Below are 20,531 nucleotides of genomic sequence, written 5' to 3'. Positions count from 1 at the left end.
ATGCATTGATACTTCGTTAATATCTATCTCTCATCTGAGCGGTTCTTTCACAGACATAAAGTCACGGAGTCCAAGTTCCGCTGCAGCTTTCCTACTTATTCTTCTCCACCAAAAACGGTCGTCAGTAATTAATTTTATCTAGTATTTTTCAGTTAATAATCAATTGGAAATGGTATTTTTGTGTATAACAAAATCGTCTTCCTAAAAGTTTATACTTTTCAGACTAAAGCTGTATTAAAATGTAGTAAAAGCATCTCCCTGAAGTAATATAATAAAGTGTGCTCCATTGGAAACATGAATCACCCGAAATAAACACGAGTGAGTCATAAACGGCTGCTTCCCATCGCAAACTAAAATAATATGTGAGAAGAGACACGATTTACAATCTACTTGTGACGCGCCCAGGTCTTGTACGGTGACTATAGATACCTGTGTATCAACTGGAAGAATTACGGGGCAGACAAAGTCGTGGAACTTGGAGGCTTGGTCTGATAACGGCAATGGCAGTGTAGAATCGGCCGTTTGTAAAATTTACGAAAGAAAAATCTGTTATTGTTTTTAGGTAAATAATAGTAAGATATTTAATTTAAGTGATTCATTGATAAAATAATAAAAAAACCTTCTTCAGCATTCAAGGGTGCAGTCATAAATGAGGAAGAAGAAGTAGTAATACAAATAAATGAAAAACGGAACCCTTATAGGATCACTCGTGTGTCTGTCTCTCCGTCTGTCATAGGCAATTTACTTCGAATGTACTGGACAAAGTCAGGTGAAATTTTGTTTTTCAAATAAGGGTAATTTTCAGGGGTAAATTTAGAAAATATATAGACTTTCTTTCTATTGGTGAATAAAGCGGAATTTAGAATTAAATATAGAGAAAACTGTGAAGGAAAATGTGTACAAACAAATAAAAGCTCCGACGCAGTTCTGGAGCTTTCCTGCCTTGCGTCACGTCTATTCCGGACAAGCTTGTTCACCGGGTGAATTTTTAATGCCAAATACACAAACCTCTTGCACGAGTAGTTTACATTTAACACATTTAAGTACTTACATTTTGCAGAGAAATTCTCTGCTAAATTTCTGTACGAAATGTACTTAAATGTGAATTTAAAACGAAAGCGGAACAGATTTTTATATTTTCACCCCCCGAAGACATTTGGGGGTGAAAATATAAAACATAAAATATCCTATGTTTGGGCGAGGGTTTTTAACTATATGCATAGCAAATTTCATCAAAATCGGTCCAGCGGCAAGGCATAGACATTTTCGCGTTTTAATCAATCATTCGCAGTGTAGTAACCACCACACTTTTTAGTTCTGCCTGCAGATTATAAAAATCAATCAAGGGTACGGATTACAGCCAACGTGGCCTTGGCTGTGTATACCTCGTTATTGATAAAGACGTGCTACTGAATGCGTCATGTATGTGTAAGAGCCATGGCTCATTGCTCAATCGTCCATTGTTTTCTTAAGCTTTTGACGTTGACGTGTGTTGACGTACGTCGAAACTTCATACAATTTCTGCGTTATTCTGCGTTGTATATCTACAGACGGTAAAACAACGGCGCGAGTGAGCAATGGGGCATTAGTAAGTTCAAAAGTCCCTACACTAATCAACAGCTGTGTCCCTCACTGGCGTCCTCTGCTAAATCGTAAATATAGTTTTGATTAATCTATGGCCTAATTCTATTACAACTAATATAATAATTATATGATGCTAAAGTAGGTTTGTTTGTTTCTTTTTATCTCTTCATCAATTTACGCTTCATCTACTTCAATTTGGCATACATGTATTTAAAAGTACGGTAAAGTACCTGGGTACAATTCGTCTCGGAAGAAAGAGCTGTTTCCATGAAAAAATATCACGGGCGTAGCCGCGGGGTAAAGCTAGTAATTAATAAATACTACTCTGGATTTGTTTTCAATAAGTCATTGCCAAAAGCAATGGCTGGCTGATCTAGTCATTTGTTAGCCATGTACCAATGTAACTAACTCTGTTATTCAGCCAACCAGTTAATTTTAATACAAATATGCAGCGTCCAAACTGCAAGTAATATTAATTGTTTAACTTTTCAACAAGATAGGATAATTTGTATACAACTTCTACACTGATAAAGCCGAAAAAAAATTTTCTACGTGCATTTTTTATTTGTCCTTACTCAAATTTGAAATATATTTAATTGTCCGTTGTGATACTTTCGTGGTAAGAAATGTAAAAATGAAATCTGTTGGTAAAAAACCATTCAAACACTTACCGTCCGGTAAGGATAAAGATAGGACTAGTTAGTGATGTTTGGGAGAAATATATGAAACTCCTTAAGCAATTTCCAAAATTCTTTCACCAGTAATAAGCTACATTATTCCTATGTGACAAAAGGTATTTTTATGTCACATAGGAATAATGCAGCGATATTCCCACGGGAGCGAAACACCAGGATGCAGCTAGTTTTATATTTGTAGCGACGTATTCTTGTATCAATTTCTATTTCGTAAAATACAGAGATTTTAAAAATATTCTAAGAATTTCGGATGACATTGTTTTTTTTACGAGTTTTTTTCTACGCAGGAGGAACTGCGGTTTCTCTGAGTGTTATAAATACAGAGGAATGTATTAACATATTTATTAAGGTATTGTTTCATTTTTACTATATACTAGTATGACTATCGCAGGTGTGTGTAGTATGATTTCAACTACAAATTCGACTAAGTGACAATATACTTGTGGCACAAATATAACTGTTTTTCATCTGAACAACACTGTGACGATTTTGTCCATAGATATCTATCTATAAACAAAATCGTTAGCACAGTGACTAAACCATCTCGAATATTCATTTTGCTTATAGCGTTAGTGATAAGTTTATACTTTTCACAAGCTTGTAGGTATATATAGTTTGCCCAGCACAGTTAAAAATTTAGAAAAAATACCTGTATGTCTGTTAAATATCTCATAATCTAAGAAACATAAGAAATTGGTGACTTTAATTTGTGTTGTACCATACACTACACTATCTGTAGATTATAAATAATAATCACTCACAACTATGATCAGTTAGAAATTAGGCAACCCATTGTGATGTCTTATTATGTCGTATTATGACGACCTCGGTGGCGCAGTGGTAAAGTTCTTGCCACTGAACCGAGAGGACCCGGGTTCGATCCCCGGTCGGGTCATGATGGAAAATGATCTTTTTCTGATTGGCCCGGGTCTTGGATGTTTATCTATATATGTATTTGTTATAAAATATAGTATCGTTAAGTTAGTATCCCATAACACAAGTCTCGAACTTACTTTGGGGCTAGCTCAGTCTGTGTGATTTGTCCTAATATATTTATTTATTTATATTTATTTATTATGTCCATGAACTAGTTGCCATCAAATTCAAATCATTTATTCAAAAGACCTTCACAGGCACTTTTTCAAGTCATTTTAATTTGATATAGTAATTTGTCAAAAACTGCAAACTGCTGCCACTGCTGAGAAGAATTGCCGAATGAAGCTCATTTGAACGGTGTCGGTCCATATCATACCAAAAGGGCTTACCATTATTGTATTAACTTGCTTGTCTGATATTGCCTCGTTTGCCTACTATGCTAAAAAAAGACGAGGAAAATATTTCTTCATAAAGACTCCTCGACTTTCCTAAAATCAAGTTTTCATCGCTCACTATAAAGTTTATTTTTATTTTTACACCCGAAACCGCCGTAAAGGAGTCACCGCGCAGCTGCCAACATTCCGATAAGTATACTCCGCTCACCGTTTACATGCATTCTACAAGCCATGGGGTTAGCAAAGTTTTTTCGAGAGCGAGCAATCACGAGTCAATTCATGACCGATAAGAATAAGGTAATGTAACCTAAGTAGGTAAGGTAAAGGTAAAGGTGGTGAAAAAAAATTGTGATGACAAAATCCAGATCAGAATTTTCTAATATCTGTTAGAATCAATCTATGTAGTACATAGATTGATCTCTATATCTACATATATCTATATACATATATATATACATATACCTATATGTATATAGGTACATATACGTATATACATATACCTATATACATATATATATATATATACATATACCTATATGTATATAGGTATATATAGGTATATACATATACCTATTTCTAAAAAGTAGATTTTGCTTTTGCTATGAAATTCACGCGGGCGAAGCCGCGGGCAAAAGCTAGTTTATAATATTAGTACGGATTGTGTTTGAGTTGGGAGAAAATGACATAGGTATCTCCTATTAAATGTACAATATTTCAAAAGCATATGCGTGCATCTCATTCGCTATTCAACAGTTGGAAAATAATCTCGTTTGTTGGTGTGACTCACTGGAGGGGGCGAGAGGGGTGAGTGGGGCGAGCATTCGGCCCACTTCGCGCAGGTACGAATATAACCGAATATTTTCCACCTGCTCTCCCTGAGAAATTGTGCCGCGAACAGACGGCGACACAAGTGGGATTTGGTTTTTGTTTTGTTTTTCACTGATAATGCCGATTAAATAAACGTAATCCGATCTCTATATAGTTAATAGAACCTAACATATATGAATATTATACTAGCTTTTGTCCACGGCTTCGCCTCGTGTATTTTCTGAGAGAACATTTCATTATTCCGGAATGAAATGTCCATGGCTTTCTCCGTACCCTTAAATAGATATACGAGAAAAATTTAGCGGTTTGGCTGAGCTAAAAGCGTGAATAGGCAATAAAAACAATAAAACATATTTCGGATTTATAATATTAGTTGGGATACCTATCTATGCAGATGTTACTGTTATTTCGGATAAGTCTCTCATCGTCATTAGTTGTAAGCATCTTAAGTCTAGTAATTATATTTGTAATGACTGTTTGATGCCAAACTAAGGAGAAAAGAAATAAAAAAAACTCGTTCGTATCGAGGTCAAATAGAAAATGAACTTACAATCGCGATATTTTGTTCATTATTCCATTTACTATTCGGACGTAAACCTTGGTATAAAGGTCGTCTTCATATGTACCACTCTCATCTATTTCTGCCGCCAAACAACAGTACTTGCATTTTTGTGTTATATTTTGAAGGGTGTTCGAAGCAGTGTAGTCACAAGATATGCGGGCATAATAAATGAATATGTGGGCATTGAGGAGTCCATAGTCTATGCTGACCACTTACCATCAGGGAGCCGCACGCCACTTTGCCTGCTTGGTGATATAAAATGTAATAGTTCCTTCATTAGATGATTAGGTACACTAGTTTTATTTTTCACTAGCTGCGTTCCGGGTCTTCGCTCACGTGGGATAAAAGCCTATCTAAACTAAAAAGAATATACCTACCCCAGGTAACTCAGAAATGAATAGCTTTCTATTGGTGAAAGAAATTTAAAATCCGGTTGATTCATTTCAAAGATACACAAACATAAATAACTTCCTCTTTAAAGTAATATACATCATATCTTCATTAACATTCGCATTTATATAATATTATTAGTGGTATATAATAATTTACTTCACAAATACATCCATATACACTTAATTAAAATAATAATGTGAATGAATTCTTATTTTATAAATAAATAGACAATACTCAACAGCGCACAATAAACACTAATCTTGTGTCGCGGGTTGTTATCGCGTGCGATAGACGCAAATAAAGAAACGAACACGGAACCGCAAAAAATCATCTGTGATCACCGGTCTTGGACACAACCAACTGAAAATAGCGGCCCAAAGCTCGGGGTTTCCGTATGCTGACCTCCAAACTTCAATTCGAAGATGGCACCCCATGATGATGATGATGATCACAAGTACAAATATTTCACCGCAATGGGAATCGAACCCTGGACCTCTTGATAACGAATCATTACTCAACTCCTTTATTTATTATTTTTTTACGGAGTATATAAATATAATGATGTATAATGAGGACATCGCTACACAGGAATTACAAGAATATGTACTGACTGACATGTCAGCAAGCTGTTATTACAGGTGCACATAGTATGCCCTTTCAGAGAAACTTACTTAAATTCGGACCACTTGCCTGCTGTGTAATTGCTGATGGATAACAATAGCATTCCCAAAGAGAGTTACCATCAGGCAAGTAAAATTTAATCTTTAAAAAATTGTCTTTTACATGGAGCTTGGGCTTCGGAGACGAATGAAAACAAAATACTAAATTTGAAATACAATAAATTCTTCTAAATAAATTGTTAGATTATTGAAAAATGAAAGATATAAAGAAATAAACATTAAACCTGTAGTGTCATATTAACTAGATTTTAATTACAAAAAAGGAAAGGAATGAGAACGTTATTAGATGTCACAAAATTCAAAAAGTAAATGAAGGCCTACGCGGGGTCTACGAAGTGCTACGGCGACGTAGCTAAAATTGACGTTACAATATTTTTATTTCTCCCAAATATACCTTGCATGATTTGATAGTTTACATTCACGCGATAGTGCTGGTGTCAACTAAACACATAAGCATTTGTGATCCAACAACTACGAAACTGCGGGTTCATTCCGAAACATCTTTACATGCGGAATAAACGTCTCAGCGAAACTAGATTTAATTAATGTTTGTAAACAGGCCAGTTTCGCGGGCTGCTAGGGTTAAATTAAAGAAGAAAGAAGTTCATTGTGAAGTTCAGCTGATAGTGGCATTTAGCGTTTGCCAGGGAGCGACAGGAATCCGTCAGGCTAGCCCTGGGCGTCGCCAACTGCTCGCTCGGTGCTCTGCCGACCACGGCTTTTAGGACGTAAAGGGATTCGCCAAAATTTTGGGCAAAACAAATAAAAGAGTACCGCGACGGCGTCAAGGCGGGCGTGTCTATAAAAGGCTGAGAGGGGGGTGCGCGGGGGTGGTAACACGATCCGCGAGCTCCAGCCGGCCGGCCGCCCTGGAGCGGCGCGGGGCGGCGCTCGCGCGGGAGGGGTGTGGGAGGGGTGCACTGACGCGGCTGGTGCGCGCGCGCCGCCCGCTCCCGCTCTCACTAGTCGAACGGTGCCCGACCGGTAACGTAGCGCCGACTGCCGACCGAGAGACGACCAGCGACAATGTCCGCCGTGGCGAAGACTTCCAAGTACACCTACCGCAGCAGCGGCGGCGGCACCACCGACGTGAACATCGAGTACAGCGCCGACCTGAGTGCTCTCTCCAGGCTGGAGGTACCGCCCGCCCAAGATCAGTGCAGTGTTTGTGAAGTGCTTGCGGACACATGATAGAGTATGTTGTATTTTTCAGGACAAGATCCGTCTCCTCCATGATGATCTGGAATCCGAAAGAGAGCTGCGTCAGAGGGTAAGCTCCAATGCGAAATGTGATATGCCTTGGGCGGGCGGCCATAGCGGGCGCGCGCCAGGTGTAGGCGGCGCGCGCATATCTACACCTCTATTAATATCGCGCACGGTCTTTGCTTTTCTTTGCATTCTTTGACTGGAAAGTGACCCGCGGCGCCCCGGCAGCCCTCAGTGACATATGTGCGAATTAACGTGATTAACATTTTTCCAAATTCCAGTGTTCCGCTTATTAATATTAAATACTTTGTGATCAGTGATTAACATAAAATTAAAAACTAACAACGGGAGAAAACAAAGTGTAGTTTCTGGAAAAATCGCATCTATTTTCTTATAATTTATTAAGATTGTGTTACTATGTACAGTATGACAGACTGTGTACTATTTGCGAAGTTCAATGCCGCCAATTAGTGTTCGATACTGAAAATCAGTGAAATCATGTGATTGGTCGGGGTCTATTTTCGTAGAGTGCCCGTCGTAGCGGCTCGTAGCGCGCGTAGCGGTCGCCCTGCGCGCGCGCTGTCGCGCTCTCGCCGGCCACACGATATATTTAGCCGCGAAGCGAAAGCATTCTCTGAAATCTCAACTTCTCGCTCTCCGATACCACTGTTGAAACTGGGCCAAATGATGCTCGTTCCCGCTGAGAATGCCACAATATTGAAATATAATAATAGATTGCGGTATGAGTGGCGAAAATATCCGACTTAGTCACCGCCGCCGTGAGATGTGAACCGATTCTTATTTTAGACGGGCACAATGTAGAAATATGTGAAGGACGTTGTTGCTGTGTACTGTACACGGCATTGCATAACGGGAAATGTGGGAAATTATAATGTAACGCCAGGTACATACATGCGTCATCACCATAATTCAGTTATCTCAAATCTGTTCCAATGTAATAACACTACATCAATCGCATGTTTAAACAAAATAATATACACGAATCTTGGTAATCTCGGTTTTGTATTGTTTAATCTAAACAAACTTCTTCACATATTAATATGTAGACTACGAAGCATAGCATGTTAATGGAAATCATTTGAAGTGAAGCCATAGTTTGTTAATGATGGTGAATATTGCAGATCGAGAGGGAGAAAGCAGATTTGAGCGTGCAAGTCATCCAGCTCTCTGAGAGGCTCGAGGAAGCTGAAGGCGGGGCTGAAAGCCAGGTAACTACACTTTCTAATCGTTTCCTTTCTAAAATATAGTGTGACAACAGGTAATATTCTGATTAACATTTCCTCAAACAAGCATAGGTGCACAATATGAAGATTGTTTACATAGAAGGGAAACAAACAACAATATACAAATGAAAACAGAAATACTTTGAGAGAAATTGTGTAAAAATGAAATAAAAATTTATATTGATTTTTGCATAAACAATGAGGAGTGGACTTCAGAAATTGTAAATGATCCAATGGTATTGAATCAATTCTACCTATCTATCATCTGCTATTATCAATTGAGATACAGTTAAAAGTTAGACAATAATATGTGATAATTCTGAAAAAGATCACCTACGATAATGTATTGGAAATACTCAACATTAAGAAGAAATGTAGATCAAGATTGATGAAAAACGTTCATAAAATTTTAAAGTAACTTAAGTTTATTGCTATGCGAATTTATTTTATGTTGCCAGTTCGAACTGCTTTGCGATATGTATTTTGATGTGTTTTCTTTTCAGCATATTTTTAAAGAAACAATAGATTTTATAATACAGCAGAAATAAGAAGAATTTGAAACGGTAATGAATAATGTGTTAAAAAAATCCATTGGTTGAAAAATAGAGTAAAAATGAGAGCCCCAATGGCCAGTTGACTAATAAATATGATATTTGTAACTACTAAACTTGGTAATATCAAATAACCAGAAATAAATTTAGTAAATAGCTTGCAACTGGACTTTGGAGCGCTCGTTATGTTATGTTAAAAGTATAATTAATATTCCTAAAGTGTGCCTCGAGTGCACTTGGGGCCGTTTTTTGAAATGTTGTCATATATTTTTCAGTTCGAGATCAACAGGAAACGCGACACCGAACTCACCAAGCTCCGCAAACTACTGGAAGATGTCCATTTGGAGTCCGAGGAGACCACCCACCTGCTCAAGAAGAAACACCAAGAGATCGTCAATGACTTCCAGGAACAAATCGACCAGCTTACCAAGAGCAAAGCCAGGTGAGAATACGAGTGCTCTCATAATATCATCACACTCTTCACCAATATTATTAAAAATGTGAAAATGATAGTAATTCTAAGAATACGCTGTGCGAAATATAGATTAAGCTGTGCGCTCTGAATCACCAATGTAATCAGATCTTACACATTGGTATCATCTTTACAATCGTGTTTCCCTGTGATTGCACAAGCCATTTCATTGTCTGCAGGAGCGAGAAGGAGAAGTCCAAGTTCCAGGCTGAGGTCTACGAGCTGTTGGCCCAAGTGGAGAATGTGACCAAGGAAAAGATCACCATTAGCAAGACAGTGGAGAAGCTCGAAATCAACATTAGCGAGCTGCACATCAAGATTGAGGAGCTGAACCGCACCATTGTCGACATCACTTCACACAAACAGCGCCTGTCTCAGGAGAATGTTGAGCTCATCAAGGAAGTTCAGGACCTGAAGGTAATTCATACAATAACACAATGATATTTTGCAACGTTCATTCTGAGAGGGCGTCACAGTGACTCAGCCTTGTACACTTGAAAAGAACAAAATATCTAATCGAAACGTACGTAGTTCTTAATATTAAGAACAGTTGAAATATCAGACACTATAAACAGTGTTTAGCTATCTGTTTAACATTGTAAACATGTTTAGCTCGTGATTGAAAAAACAAAACTTTTGTCATTTTATTTTGTTTTCTCCTTTAAACTTCATTTTGTGGTGATTGTAGGTGAACATCGAAAATGTGGTATACCTCAAGAGCCAGCTGGCCAGCCAGCTGGAAGACTCCCGCCGCAGGCTCGAGGATGAAGACAGGAGGCGCTCTCTGCTTGAGGCTACTCTGCACCAGGTAACACAATTTCACACCATCACACAATCTTTCATCATAACAGACTCATTATTATTTACTTCCATTAAATGAGACATTACTTCCTTGCAACTATTGGAAATCAACGATACAAAGATTTTCCGAAAAATGTTCCAGCAGAATTTTGATTTTCGAGTTTTACAAACATTAAATAAACGATAAAATGAGTCTTTAGTCCTTAAAACTTTTACCACCGAAGTCTTTTGAAGATCCTATTTACAGTACAGAATTTAAAACTAACACTCAATTATGTTTTAGGTTGAAATTGACCTGGAATCCGTCCGCGTGCAACTGGAGGAGGAATCCGAGGCCCGTTTGGACTTGGAGCGCCAGTTGGTGAAGGCCAACGGCGAGGTCCAGCACTGGCGGTCCAAGTTCGAGGCCGAGGCGGCTGCCAGGGCTGAGGAGATCGAGGAAATCCGTCGCAAGTACTCCGTGCGCATCCAAGAGCAAGAGGAACAGATTGAGACCCTCATCGCCAAGATCAGCAACATTGAGAAGCAGAAGTCTCGTCTGCAAAGTGAGGTAAAACTATTTGCTAATTGCCATTATAACTACATAATTTTTTTACAATCGTTTAGGTAAATAAAGTTTGAAAAAATAAATAAAACAATACTTAAACACTTGCAATTTTTAGATTATGTATACTGAGGGACATAGATAGCTATCGACGACGAGTCGAGTCAAATAATCAAAGAGCAGTCAATTTAAGTCCACGAAAAATTATAAAATTTGGCTAGTTCAATTTAGTAATAATTAATTCATTAAATAAACGACTGATTCTGAAAATCGATTTCCGTCTAAAACCTAGCTGGCAACAATTACTCTAGGGTAAGTTTAATGCAAGAACTTACGGCTGACTGTTTTTATATGAAGAAATCACGATACACAAAATTATTTACACATATGTTGCAAATGTCCTTTAGGTTGAGGTCCTTATCATCGACCTGGAGAAGGCGAACGGTACAGCTCGGGAGCTGCAGAAGAGGACGGAACAGCTGGAGCGCGTCAACATCGAGATCAAATCGCGATTGGAGGAGACCGTGCAGCTGTACGAGGTTTCCCAGAGGGACCTGCGTAACAAGCAGACCGAGCTGCAACGCGTCAGCCACGAACTCGACAAGACCCGCGAGCAGAAGGACGCTCTTGGCCGCGAAAACAAGAAACTTGGAGGTGAGCTTCTTCGTCTTTTCATTACACTAGTTATTTGGTACACATCGCGGTGTTATCCGCGTTGTTATTAGGAAAAACTATTTTTTATGCACAGTTTCGCCATCCACTTTATAAAGCGTCGTTGAGTTTTTAAACAAATTTTACGATCCTGATTGTTAGCTTATCATTTTTAAATAACATGTGATACTTTTAATGAGTTGACAAACTACATGCGACAACCAGGATCGCCGCATCGACTTTGGCAACTGGTTGAGTGGCAAGAATAGTTCTTCTTTGGCAACTTTAGTTGTCAATCTCAGTTGTCAGTGTGGATTAAATCCATGCATGGCATACGTACAGCAGTGGATACAAACATTTGACTACTGTTGTTTGTTCTAGATGAATTGCATGACGCCCGCGCCACCCTCACGGAGTTGACCCGCCGTCTTCACGAGCTCGAAATCGAGCTGCGCCGTCTTGAGAACGAGCGAGAGGAACTCACTGCCGCGTACAAAGAGGCAGAGGCCGTAAGTACCATTAAGAAAAGATATTTTTTATTATTTCATATTCAGATGATTCATTCAAGATGATTATGAAGATTCTGTGATTAGTTAGGTTTCAGTTGGCTAACTATTTCGTCGTCATAAAATAATGCGGTTTATTCATGAATTACGAGTGTTTCTAATTGAATTATATACACAATATATACAAAACCGTAATGTTGATGAAAGACATGTAGAATATAAATTCACTGAACAAAGTTAATTGGGTTTATAATCATATGAATATTATTTTAGCCAGCGTTCAAGAAATAAATAAGACAAGATTTAAAGACAATAATAAACAGAAATCCATATTAATTGTGGCAACCAAATAATCCAACTGATTTATTGATGACCTCTAAAAATAAATGCGTTTTTAAAATTAAAGAAAGGTATTAAATTTATGTTATTATAGTAACAGATTGTTACATGCAGGCAGTATTCGTACTTTATCATACCCTCCCGGTGACTGCTACGACGTCACCATCTAACTTGTAAAAGTTGCTTGTATTCTCTCATTTCATACAGATTTCATACACATCTAAGTAAAAAAAAAACTAGATCAAAATCGAAAAAATAGAAATGTTCTTTGAAAATAATATTTATTTTTTTAAGTAGAAGAATGAAGATTTTATTTGAACAACGCGGCTTCGCCTTGCTGCATAGCTTATGATAATGTCAGTTCTATAATTAAATTGTATTTTTGGATGACTTGGCAAACAAGAAGGATAGAGATGGAATAGCACTTAAATAAAAATTACATTCGCTTCGCATGGATGACAACGTGTACGTCAGTAGAACGAGTACATTATGAAGATTAATCATTCAACTAATTCAAAATTAAGTATACATTTAGAGCGATTTTCTTGAGAGTTGATTACACTTCCAATAAAAACCTACTTTTGACTACAATCACAGATCTTCGACAATCAGACAACACACATTATTATTTTGTGGACAAAACCTTTTCATGCGACATTCTGCAGCATGTACGTTGCAACCGACCGCCTTTCCTCGTGCATTGAAGTGGTTCTTTACTGTTTTAAGATAAGAAAAAATATTTTGTTAAACCAGGGCCGCAAAGCTGAGGAGCAGCGTGCGCAGAGGCTGACAGCTGAGCTGGGTCAGTTCCGCCACGAGGCCGAGCGCCGCCTCCAAGAGAAGGAGGAAGAGATCGAAGCCATTCGGTAAGTATCCGACATCCTCATAGCACCAATACAAAAGTTACATGTAAAACAAAACAAACAAAACCTTCAGTCATCACAAATCCCATAAAATCTTTACAACATCCACATGACTCACCGGGCAGCTAAACATAAAATATTTATTAAGAATACACGATAACTCTATTGAATACACCGCACTAGGCGATACTCGACTCGGAACTACTACTGAGTGAATCTCTCAACACGGCCCCACCATCCTTCCCCTACACCCGCAGAGTGACACGTGTCATGAAAGCACGCCACTGACAGGCCTCAATAATCACAACCATGACACACATCCATGAATGGAACAAAGCCAAATCAATTCTGATTTCAATATATTAATTAGTTATACAAAATAAAGACCGCAAAGTCTATTAGCCCTTCACACGCACGTCATATATTGCGCAGATTTACACATAAATTGCGCAGATTCCTCAAAGTAACCCTAATATTGGACCATGATGCGTTAAACTTGCGCAAACTTCCTCGATAGTATCCAATCAAGGAGCTAAATAATTTTATATATCTAAAATTATTGGCACGGCATCCATTTATATATAACCGCTCACCTGATTGGTGCATTTATCGGTGATTGCATTTAAATGTTGGCACCTAAGTGCCAGTGAAAATGTACAAAAGACGGTGGTGTTTACAGCGTTGGCCCAATTACGCAACCTAGGTCCCTGGCGACACTTGTCAGTGAGGCCGAAATTATCGAACGATCGAAATTAATTGTAGACAGTAATCTTTCAACGATTTCATCATGGCACCAGTTAACGTGCCTAACTATAGTAAGTGGCATAGACCACCCACTGCAGTTTACGAAGATAATTATGGCTACGGGATCAACTTTTATCAGCCAATGATTGACTACATATCGGAGAAAGAGAAGGGCCGCGCTGGCAAGCCGCCGCATCTGCCGTGGAATAATGAAAGAGGTTTAGATAAATACAAGTACGATAAGGTTCAGACGTATACCGATCAAGAAGTGGCAAAACTTTCTCGAGAAGTAGCTGAACAAGCCAAACGTGATCTAAATACTTTTGACATAATTAAACGTACTCCTTTTTCGGTAATAGCTACAGCTGCTGCAGCAAATGTGACAAAACACGTTGGTGTCGAAAGTGTTACGACAAAAGCTAAAAAGAAAATGATCAATAGGGAAAAAATCAAAGCGGAAAGGCAGAAAAAACGAATGGACGAAATAGAAAAAGAACTCGAGTTGTACGAAAAAGAGGCAAATGTTGGAGCTGAATTAAGAGGCAAAGCTCTCATGTACAGAGGAAAATCAGCCAAAGCTATTGCTCAAACATTACTTGAGGAAAGCAGAAAGAATGTCGCTCATGGAAAAATAAGAAAAATGGATTTAGAAGTGAGAAAAAAAGCAGTTGACCGCAACTATGCAGCATTATCTCAGAATATAGCTTCGCAATCGATACACAAATTTTCAAGCGTTTCAGAAAATAAAATGTCTGAAGCCATATCAGAAACTATAAGGGCTGTGCGTGAACATTCTCCAACAACATGCATTGTGAGGATTAAAACCGAAGCTCCAATTATTGTCGAAGAAACGTACTTGCAGCCGTTGCAAGAGTTGAAAGAAACAATTAAGCAATTCGAAAATATAAGTACAAATATTATGATTGATAAGAGGTATTTGTAGTTGATAAAAAGTCTTGTAGAAATGTTTAATAATATAGTGTAGTTCTATTTATTTATTGGACACTCTATTGCCAACAGTAAGCAGACCAGCATTGAAATCGAGCAGCTCAATGCTCGCGTAGTCGAGGCTGAGACCAAGCTGAAGACTGAGGTGACCCGCATCAAGAAGAAGCTGCAGATCCAGATCACTGAACTCGAGCTCTCTCTGGACGTCGCTAACAAGACCAATATTGACTTGCAGAAGACTATCAAGAAGCAATCTCTACAGGTAATTTTGTTTTAATTTTATCACTAAAGAAACTAAATATAATACAATGTAATAGGTTACAAATTATACGAGATAGTTTAATTATTTACTTTAAGCTTTTAGAAATTTTCAATATTAGATTTTCAAAAATTTGTTTTCGATATTAAATAATAAGTAGAAAGAGACAGTGAATTACATGATTTTTTCTTTCATCCAGCTCACTGAGATCCAAACCCACTACGATGAGGTTCAGCGCCAACTCCAGGTCACCCTCGACCAGTACGGCGTCGCTCAGCGCAGGATACAGTCTCTCACCGGCGAGGTCGAAGAGATCCGTGGCAATTACGAACAGGTCAGTACATGTCCATAATATGTTACCTTTCATATTTTATTCTTTACATAACTATATGTAAAGAATATAATATGTTTGTATAAATTCCAAGGTGGTTTTGCATTTCTGATATCCCATTTGTATTAACTAGCTAGAATTATAAAACTAACAAATTCCAAGACATAATTTTGTAAAATACTTACAATAGCAATTTCTAACAGTCGTATATACCATCTATGTGTATTAACAGAATCATCAATAGATTAATTGTTATGCGATAGATCTCATGGATTAATTGTTATGCGATCAGGCCCTTCGCGCCAAACGTGTGGTGGAGCAATCTTACGAAGAAGCGCAGACCCGCATCAACGAGCTGACCGTCATCAACGTAAACCTGTCCAGCAGCAAGGCCAAGATCGAGCAGGAGCTGGCTGCAGTCGCCGCCGACTACGACGAGATCACCAAGGAGCTGCGTGTGGCTGATGAGAGATACCAGCGTGTGCAGGTCTGTATCCTTTAATATTTATTAGATGGCGAAAAAGTGAAAGACTTTCCGAATCAGTTATTCTAGGTTCTAATTGACCATCTAGATAGATTCATCTATTTTTGACCAATTGATAAATTAATTTCATGTTCATTCACATCAATAAACTTTTATAAAATATGGAACTCAAAAAAGTAAATAATTGAAACTAGTTCGTAGTATTTTTTCAATCATAACATGATCTGAAAATAATATCGAACTATATTTAGCAGCCCCAAAACTAAGCGCCTTTGCCAAGTGAACTGCTACTATAAATAATTTAGGAAACTACAATGTATGATTGATTTATGTTCTTTTTATTTCAGACTGAACTGAAACACACTGTTGAGCACCTGCATGAGGAACAGGAAAGGATTGTGAAGATCGAAGCCGTCAAGAAATCCCTTGAGATCGAAGTCAAGGTCAGTACTATAATTATAAGCTCATGTAATATAGGTATGCCTTTCGTTACTTGACCCGATGAATTATGATAAATTCATATTTTGCTTATAAATAGTAAACATGAGGGAATATTGTCCTTGACCCTTGATAACTTAATATAAATGCATTTACTGCTTCTAAATCTACAGGTGCATTATATCGTATAAAAGTACTTAATTTACTTAACAACACTTTTAAATTCCAGAACATTTCCGTTCGCCTGGAAGAGGTCGAGGCAAATGCTATTGTCGGAGGAAAGCGCATTATCAGCAAACTGGAAGCCCGTATCAAGGACATGGAACTCGAAATGGATGAGGAGAAGAGGAGACACGCTGAGACAATCAAGATCCTTCGCAAGAAGGAACGTCAGCTCAAGGAGGTCATGATCCAATGCGAGGAAGACCAAAAGAACATTGTCCTTCTCCAAGACTCCCTGGAAAAGACTTCCCAGAAGGTCAACATTTACAAGAGGCAGTTGCAAGAACAGGTCTGATATTGATTATTATTATGATTAGAATTATTATAAAATTTAAAATAAGATAATTTTTGGGGTACATAATTAACTAAATATGATCATTTTAAATATCTAATTTTATAATTCCATTACTTTCACATAATTTGGCAATGTAATTGGCAGCAAAGTTCTCTTTTAGATTGTACTTTACATTACTTACGATACTATTTAAAATTCTAGGAGGGCGTATCCCAGCAGAGCGTAACCAGAGTACGACGATTCCAACGCGAGCTAGAGGCCGCTGAAGACCGCGCCGACGTGGCCGAGAGCAACCTGTCCCTCATCCGCGCCAAGCACCGTACCTTCGTCACCACCTCCACCGTGCCCGGATCCCAGGTCTACCTGGTCCAGGAGTCTCGCGCTCTCAGCACAGAGTGAGCCCCTCACTCCTCGCCCCGCCACAACAGCATTTCTCTCCACCAGTCGATATCGGGGCGCAATTCCGGTCGGGTATAAGCCTAGTCGTTCGTTAAGTAATGTATGATCTATAACAATAGATGGCGCTAGTGGGAACATAGTCACTAGTGCCATCTGTTGTTGAGTTTGCGAGTCGGGACGGGTGCTCGGCGCTAGGCTTGCCCTACATGCGTGTCTCCACACTCTGGCCGACCGCCGACCGTTCGTCCCATCACCATTTTTTTAAATGTAACGCTAAAACAACCAAATAAAGGAACCAAAAACACTTTAAGCTTTTTTTTCGATATTTTTCTAATATAAGGTCACCAACGCTATAGAATACCATGTCGTTATGTACCGTATTTTAGGTGCAGTAGTTGAAAATTAAAAAAAAAAGATAATTTTATATTATTATTTATTAATTGTGCAATGTATATTGCACGTTTGTAACTGTAACTTGTAATATTTAAATATAAATGCTATTTATGTTAAAGAAACAAAAAAAGCAATAAAAGTTCAAAAGAAATGTGTATTTTATTTTAGCCAGTTAATAATAAACATGTTTTTATAATATTTTGAAATTATAGTTTTGTTGCATAAGCTAGTGGCCATAGTTTGAAGAAAAATGGCCTTGAAAAGGAATCCCTTTTGAAGATATATACACGTATCCGATATAGATAACGATATAAATATAATAATCATAGAAATTTGTATACCTATACCTGCATCCCTTTCAGCGTCAGATTGCAAAGTGAGCGTCTACTCACTTTTACTTCACCCTGTTTACCTTGAATACTGGGCTACTAAATAAATCTGTCTTCATACCATGGATTTAGTAAGCACTTTGGTTGCACGGAGTACCTACTAATTCCATGCTTCATACTCTTTGTACAGTCAAGGGCGAGTACGCTGCCGCACTTCGCTTACGAGACAATCTTGCATTGATCCGTTTGTCGTGGAACAGTAAAGTTTGAAATTAGTGAAAGCTGAAATGATATTCTACAGAGGGTTGGGGGTCATATTTTAGAGTGTTTTATATTGTCTGCCCAAAGGGTCGGAGTTTTAACTTATCTAACTAAGTTGGATAGTTTCAGAGAAATCTTTGCTCGGGACGTCGTTCCTGTAAGATTTCGGGATATAGAACAGGCACAGTCTGTAATGAAAAGGAAGAAAACTATTTTTTGGTGAACTATTACGCCATTGTAATAACAAATGTAATGGTCAAAGTTGGTTGTGGTTAATATACACCCAGTGTTGTTCGTCAACAGCGCTACATTTAATCTCTTCTCTTGTAATGGTCAGGGAAGTTTAGTGACCAAAATTGCGTGTACATCCAAAAATAGCATGTAATCCAGATATACCTGGCGCTCGCACTACTACGAACTTTATGATGCAAGGTCCCTCTATATATTGTCTTACAACTGTGATCCGACTTCCCTTTCTCGCGCGGAAGGAACATCCGTGGGTATTCATCCATGTTTTGACGAGCGTTTGAAGCGTTTGACAATATTTTTGAATAAAGAATATTTTTTTTATATTAAACATTTATAAAATTAACATTGTACACTACTTTACTTATTTATAAAATTGGGTAATTAAATTGACTACTGCTCACACCTTATAACACAACATTATGAAGTAAATAAGAAAACCATGACTATATGGGCTTAAATCCCTTTGCCTTTCCACATAGATAAACGAAATAAAAAAAAATGTTTATGGTAAAATTTAATAAACACTAATGACAGCCCGCAGCGGAGTTTAAACCGCTCGTGAAATTCACCCCCATACATTATACCTCTCAATACATAAGAAAAAGATGTCGAGCCCCGGATGAAAGAGATAGCAGTATATACTAATATACTTTGCATCAAAAAGTTCTTAGTAGTGTGGGCTCCAGTATTATCTATAACTTCATGATTAGGAGCATAAATAAGCGTAAAACATAAATGAGCAATTAAGACCAAAAAAATAACAGGTCATTTCTAATTGCTTCTCTAAAACTAAGAAAAGGTTTTTAGGTCGTCATTTACGTCATCAGCGAGGAAGTGGATGGACCGGGAAGCACGACAGTGCCAAAAAGTATCCGCCGATGGACAACGATTAGCGACCTGCCCACTTTATATATTTTCCAAGAAATTTGACACTTAAATAAATAACCAGTGTTATAAAAATGAAAAAAAACTTCCGCGCTTTACTCAATTTTGTTCCAGTTAACGAATTTACATACAAAACACATTTAGGATGAGTTGCACCATACAACTATGACGTTGAATTTAACCTGCATGCCGCTATTGGTCAGACATAACGGCGTGCTTTGCGATTTTCTACGCATGTTAAAGTGATAGTCAAACTTGACGGTGCAACCCCATCTAAACATATATTTATGATCACTATTTAAAATTCTTCAATTTGAGACCCCACTCGATTATATTGGTCGAAATTTTATTTCACTGCCTGCAATTTACGGAACATACTGCTTTTATATAATTATATATATGTTATAGGTAAAATAATGTTACTCGGGGTAATTTAAAGAATTGAATTATTCTCACACATATAAACCTTGTGACGAAATACAAAGATTCACATAGGAATATCCTAAAACCTACATACCTACTCGTAATATTAATTGCACTTAGAACAAATCTTTTATTTTATACTAGCAGCCCGCCCCGGCATCGCTCGGGTATATCCTTGATAAAAATGTAGCCTATATGTCACTTCGGAAAGTTTCGTCTATCTCTGTGCCAAATTTCATCAAAATCGGCCCAGTAGTTTTTGAGATTATTCATTACAAACAAAAAACCAATTATTTATAACTAGCTTTTGCCCGCGGCTTTGCCCGCGTGTTTTCCCACGGGAGCAGTTATTTTTGTCGGATGAAAGGTGCCCTATATCCTTCTCAGTACTTCACACTATATAGCAAAATTTCAAGAAGATTGGTTGAGTAAATAAAGCGTGAAGAGGTAACAAACAAATTTACTTTTGCACATATAACATTAGGATTTCTAACAATTTTTAATTGGGTTTTGATTTTTTGTGCATAGAAGTAAAGTTCCTTCCTCTATCATTAAAAATGCATCCACAAAAAATAAACTACTTCCGCTGATCTGTGCCAATACTTGAATATGATTTACACCCTCCGATCTCAAAACGACTGATAACGGCCTGCGCTCGCGCAGTGTAAACCGACCGCCATT

General features: G+C 37.9%; 1 protein-coding gene across 2 annotated transcripts; it reads left to right on the top strand.

Annotated features, from left to right (window-relative positions):
- Nucleotides 1-6,909: 6,909 nt before the first annotated feature.
- Nucleotides 6,910-17,854, top strand: Prm (Paramyosin). Of its 2 annotated transcripts, XM_053767859.2 has the most exons (16): nt 6,910-7,150; nt 7,227-7,283; nt 8,362-8,448; nt 9,290-9,456; nt 9,666-9,903; nt 10,175-10,294; nt 10,571-10,837; nt 11,239-11,485; nt 11,864-11,991; nt 13,081-13,193; nt 14,955-15,144; nt 15,341-15,475; nt 15,765-15,959; nt 16,304-16,399; nt 16,624-16,905; nt 17,113-17,854. In XM_053767859.2, exons 1-16 carry the CDS (start codon nt 7,040-7,042, stop codon nt 17,308-17,310), a joined length of 2,631 nt encoding a protein of 876 aa, XP_053623834.1. In that variant the 5' UTR covers nt 6,910-7,039; the 3' UTR covers nt 17,311-17,854. The 2 variants fall into 2 exon arrangements, with proteins under 2 accessions (XP_053623834.1, XP_053623835.1); XM_053767860.2 differs by lacking the exons at nt 6,910-7,150; nt 7,227-7,283; nt 8,362-8,448; ... (5 more) ...; nt 11,864-11,991; nt 13,081-13,193 and adding an exon at nt 13,877-14,867.
- The last annotated feature ends 2,677 nt before the right edge of the window (nt 17,855-20,531 follow it).

Source organism: Plodia interpunctella, chromosome Z (assembly GCF_027563975.2).
Source record: "Plodia interpunctella isolate USDA-ARS_2022_Savannah chromosome Z, ilPloInte3.2, whole genome shotgun sequence".
NCBI classification, from domain to species: Eukaryota; Metazoa; Arthropoda; class Insecta; order Lepidoptera; family Pyralidae; genus Plodia; species Plodia interpunctella.
The sequence above is the reverse complement of the archived record's forward strand: the minus strand, read 5'-3'. Positions and strand labels throughout refer to the sequence as shown.

Excerpts from the sequence above, each read along its gene's own strand:
- Prm (XM_053767859.2), top strand. The coding sequence starts at position 7,040 with ATGTCCGCCGTGGCGAAGACTTCCAAGTACACCTACCGCAGCAGCGGC. Across the intron at positions 9,457-9,665 it reads CTTACCAAGAGCAAAGCCAG|GAGCGAGAAGGAGAAGTCCA; the intron begins GTGAGAATACGA and ends CATTGTCTGCAG. Across the intron at positions 15,476-15,764 it reads TCCGTGGCAATTACGAACAG|GCCCTTCGCGCCAAACGTGT; the intron begins GTCAGTACATGT and ends TTATGCGATCAG.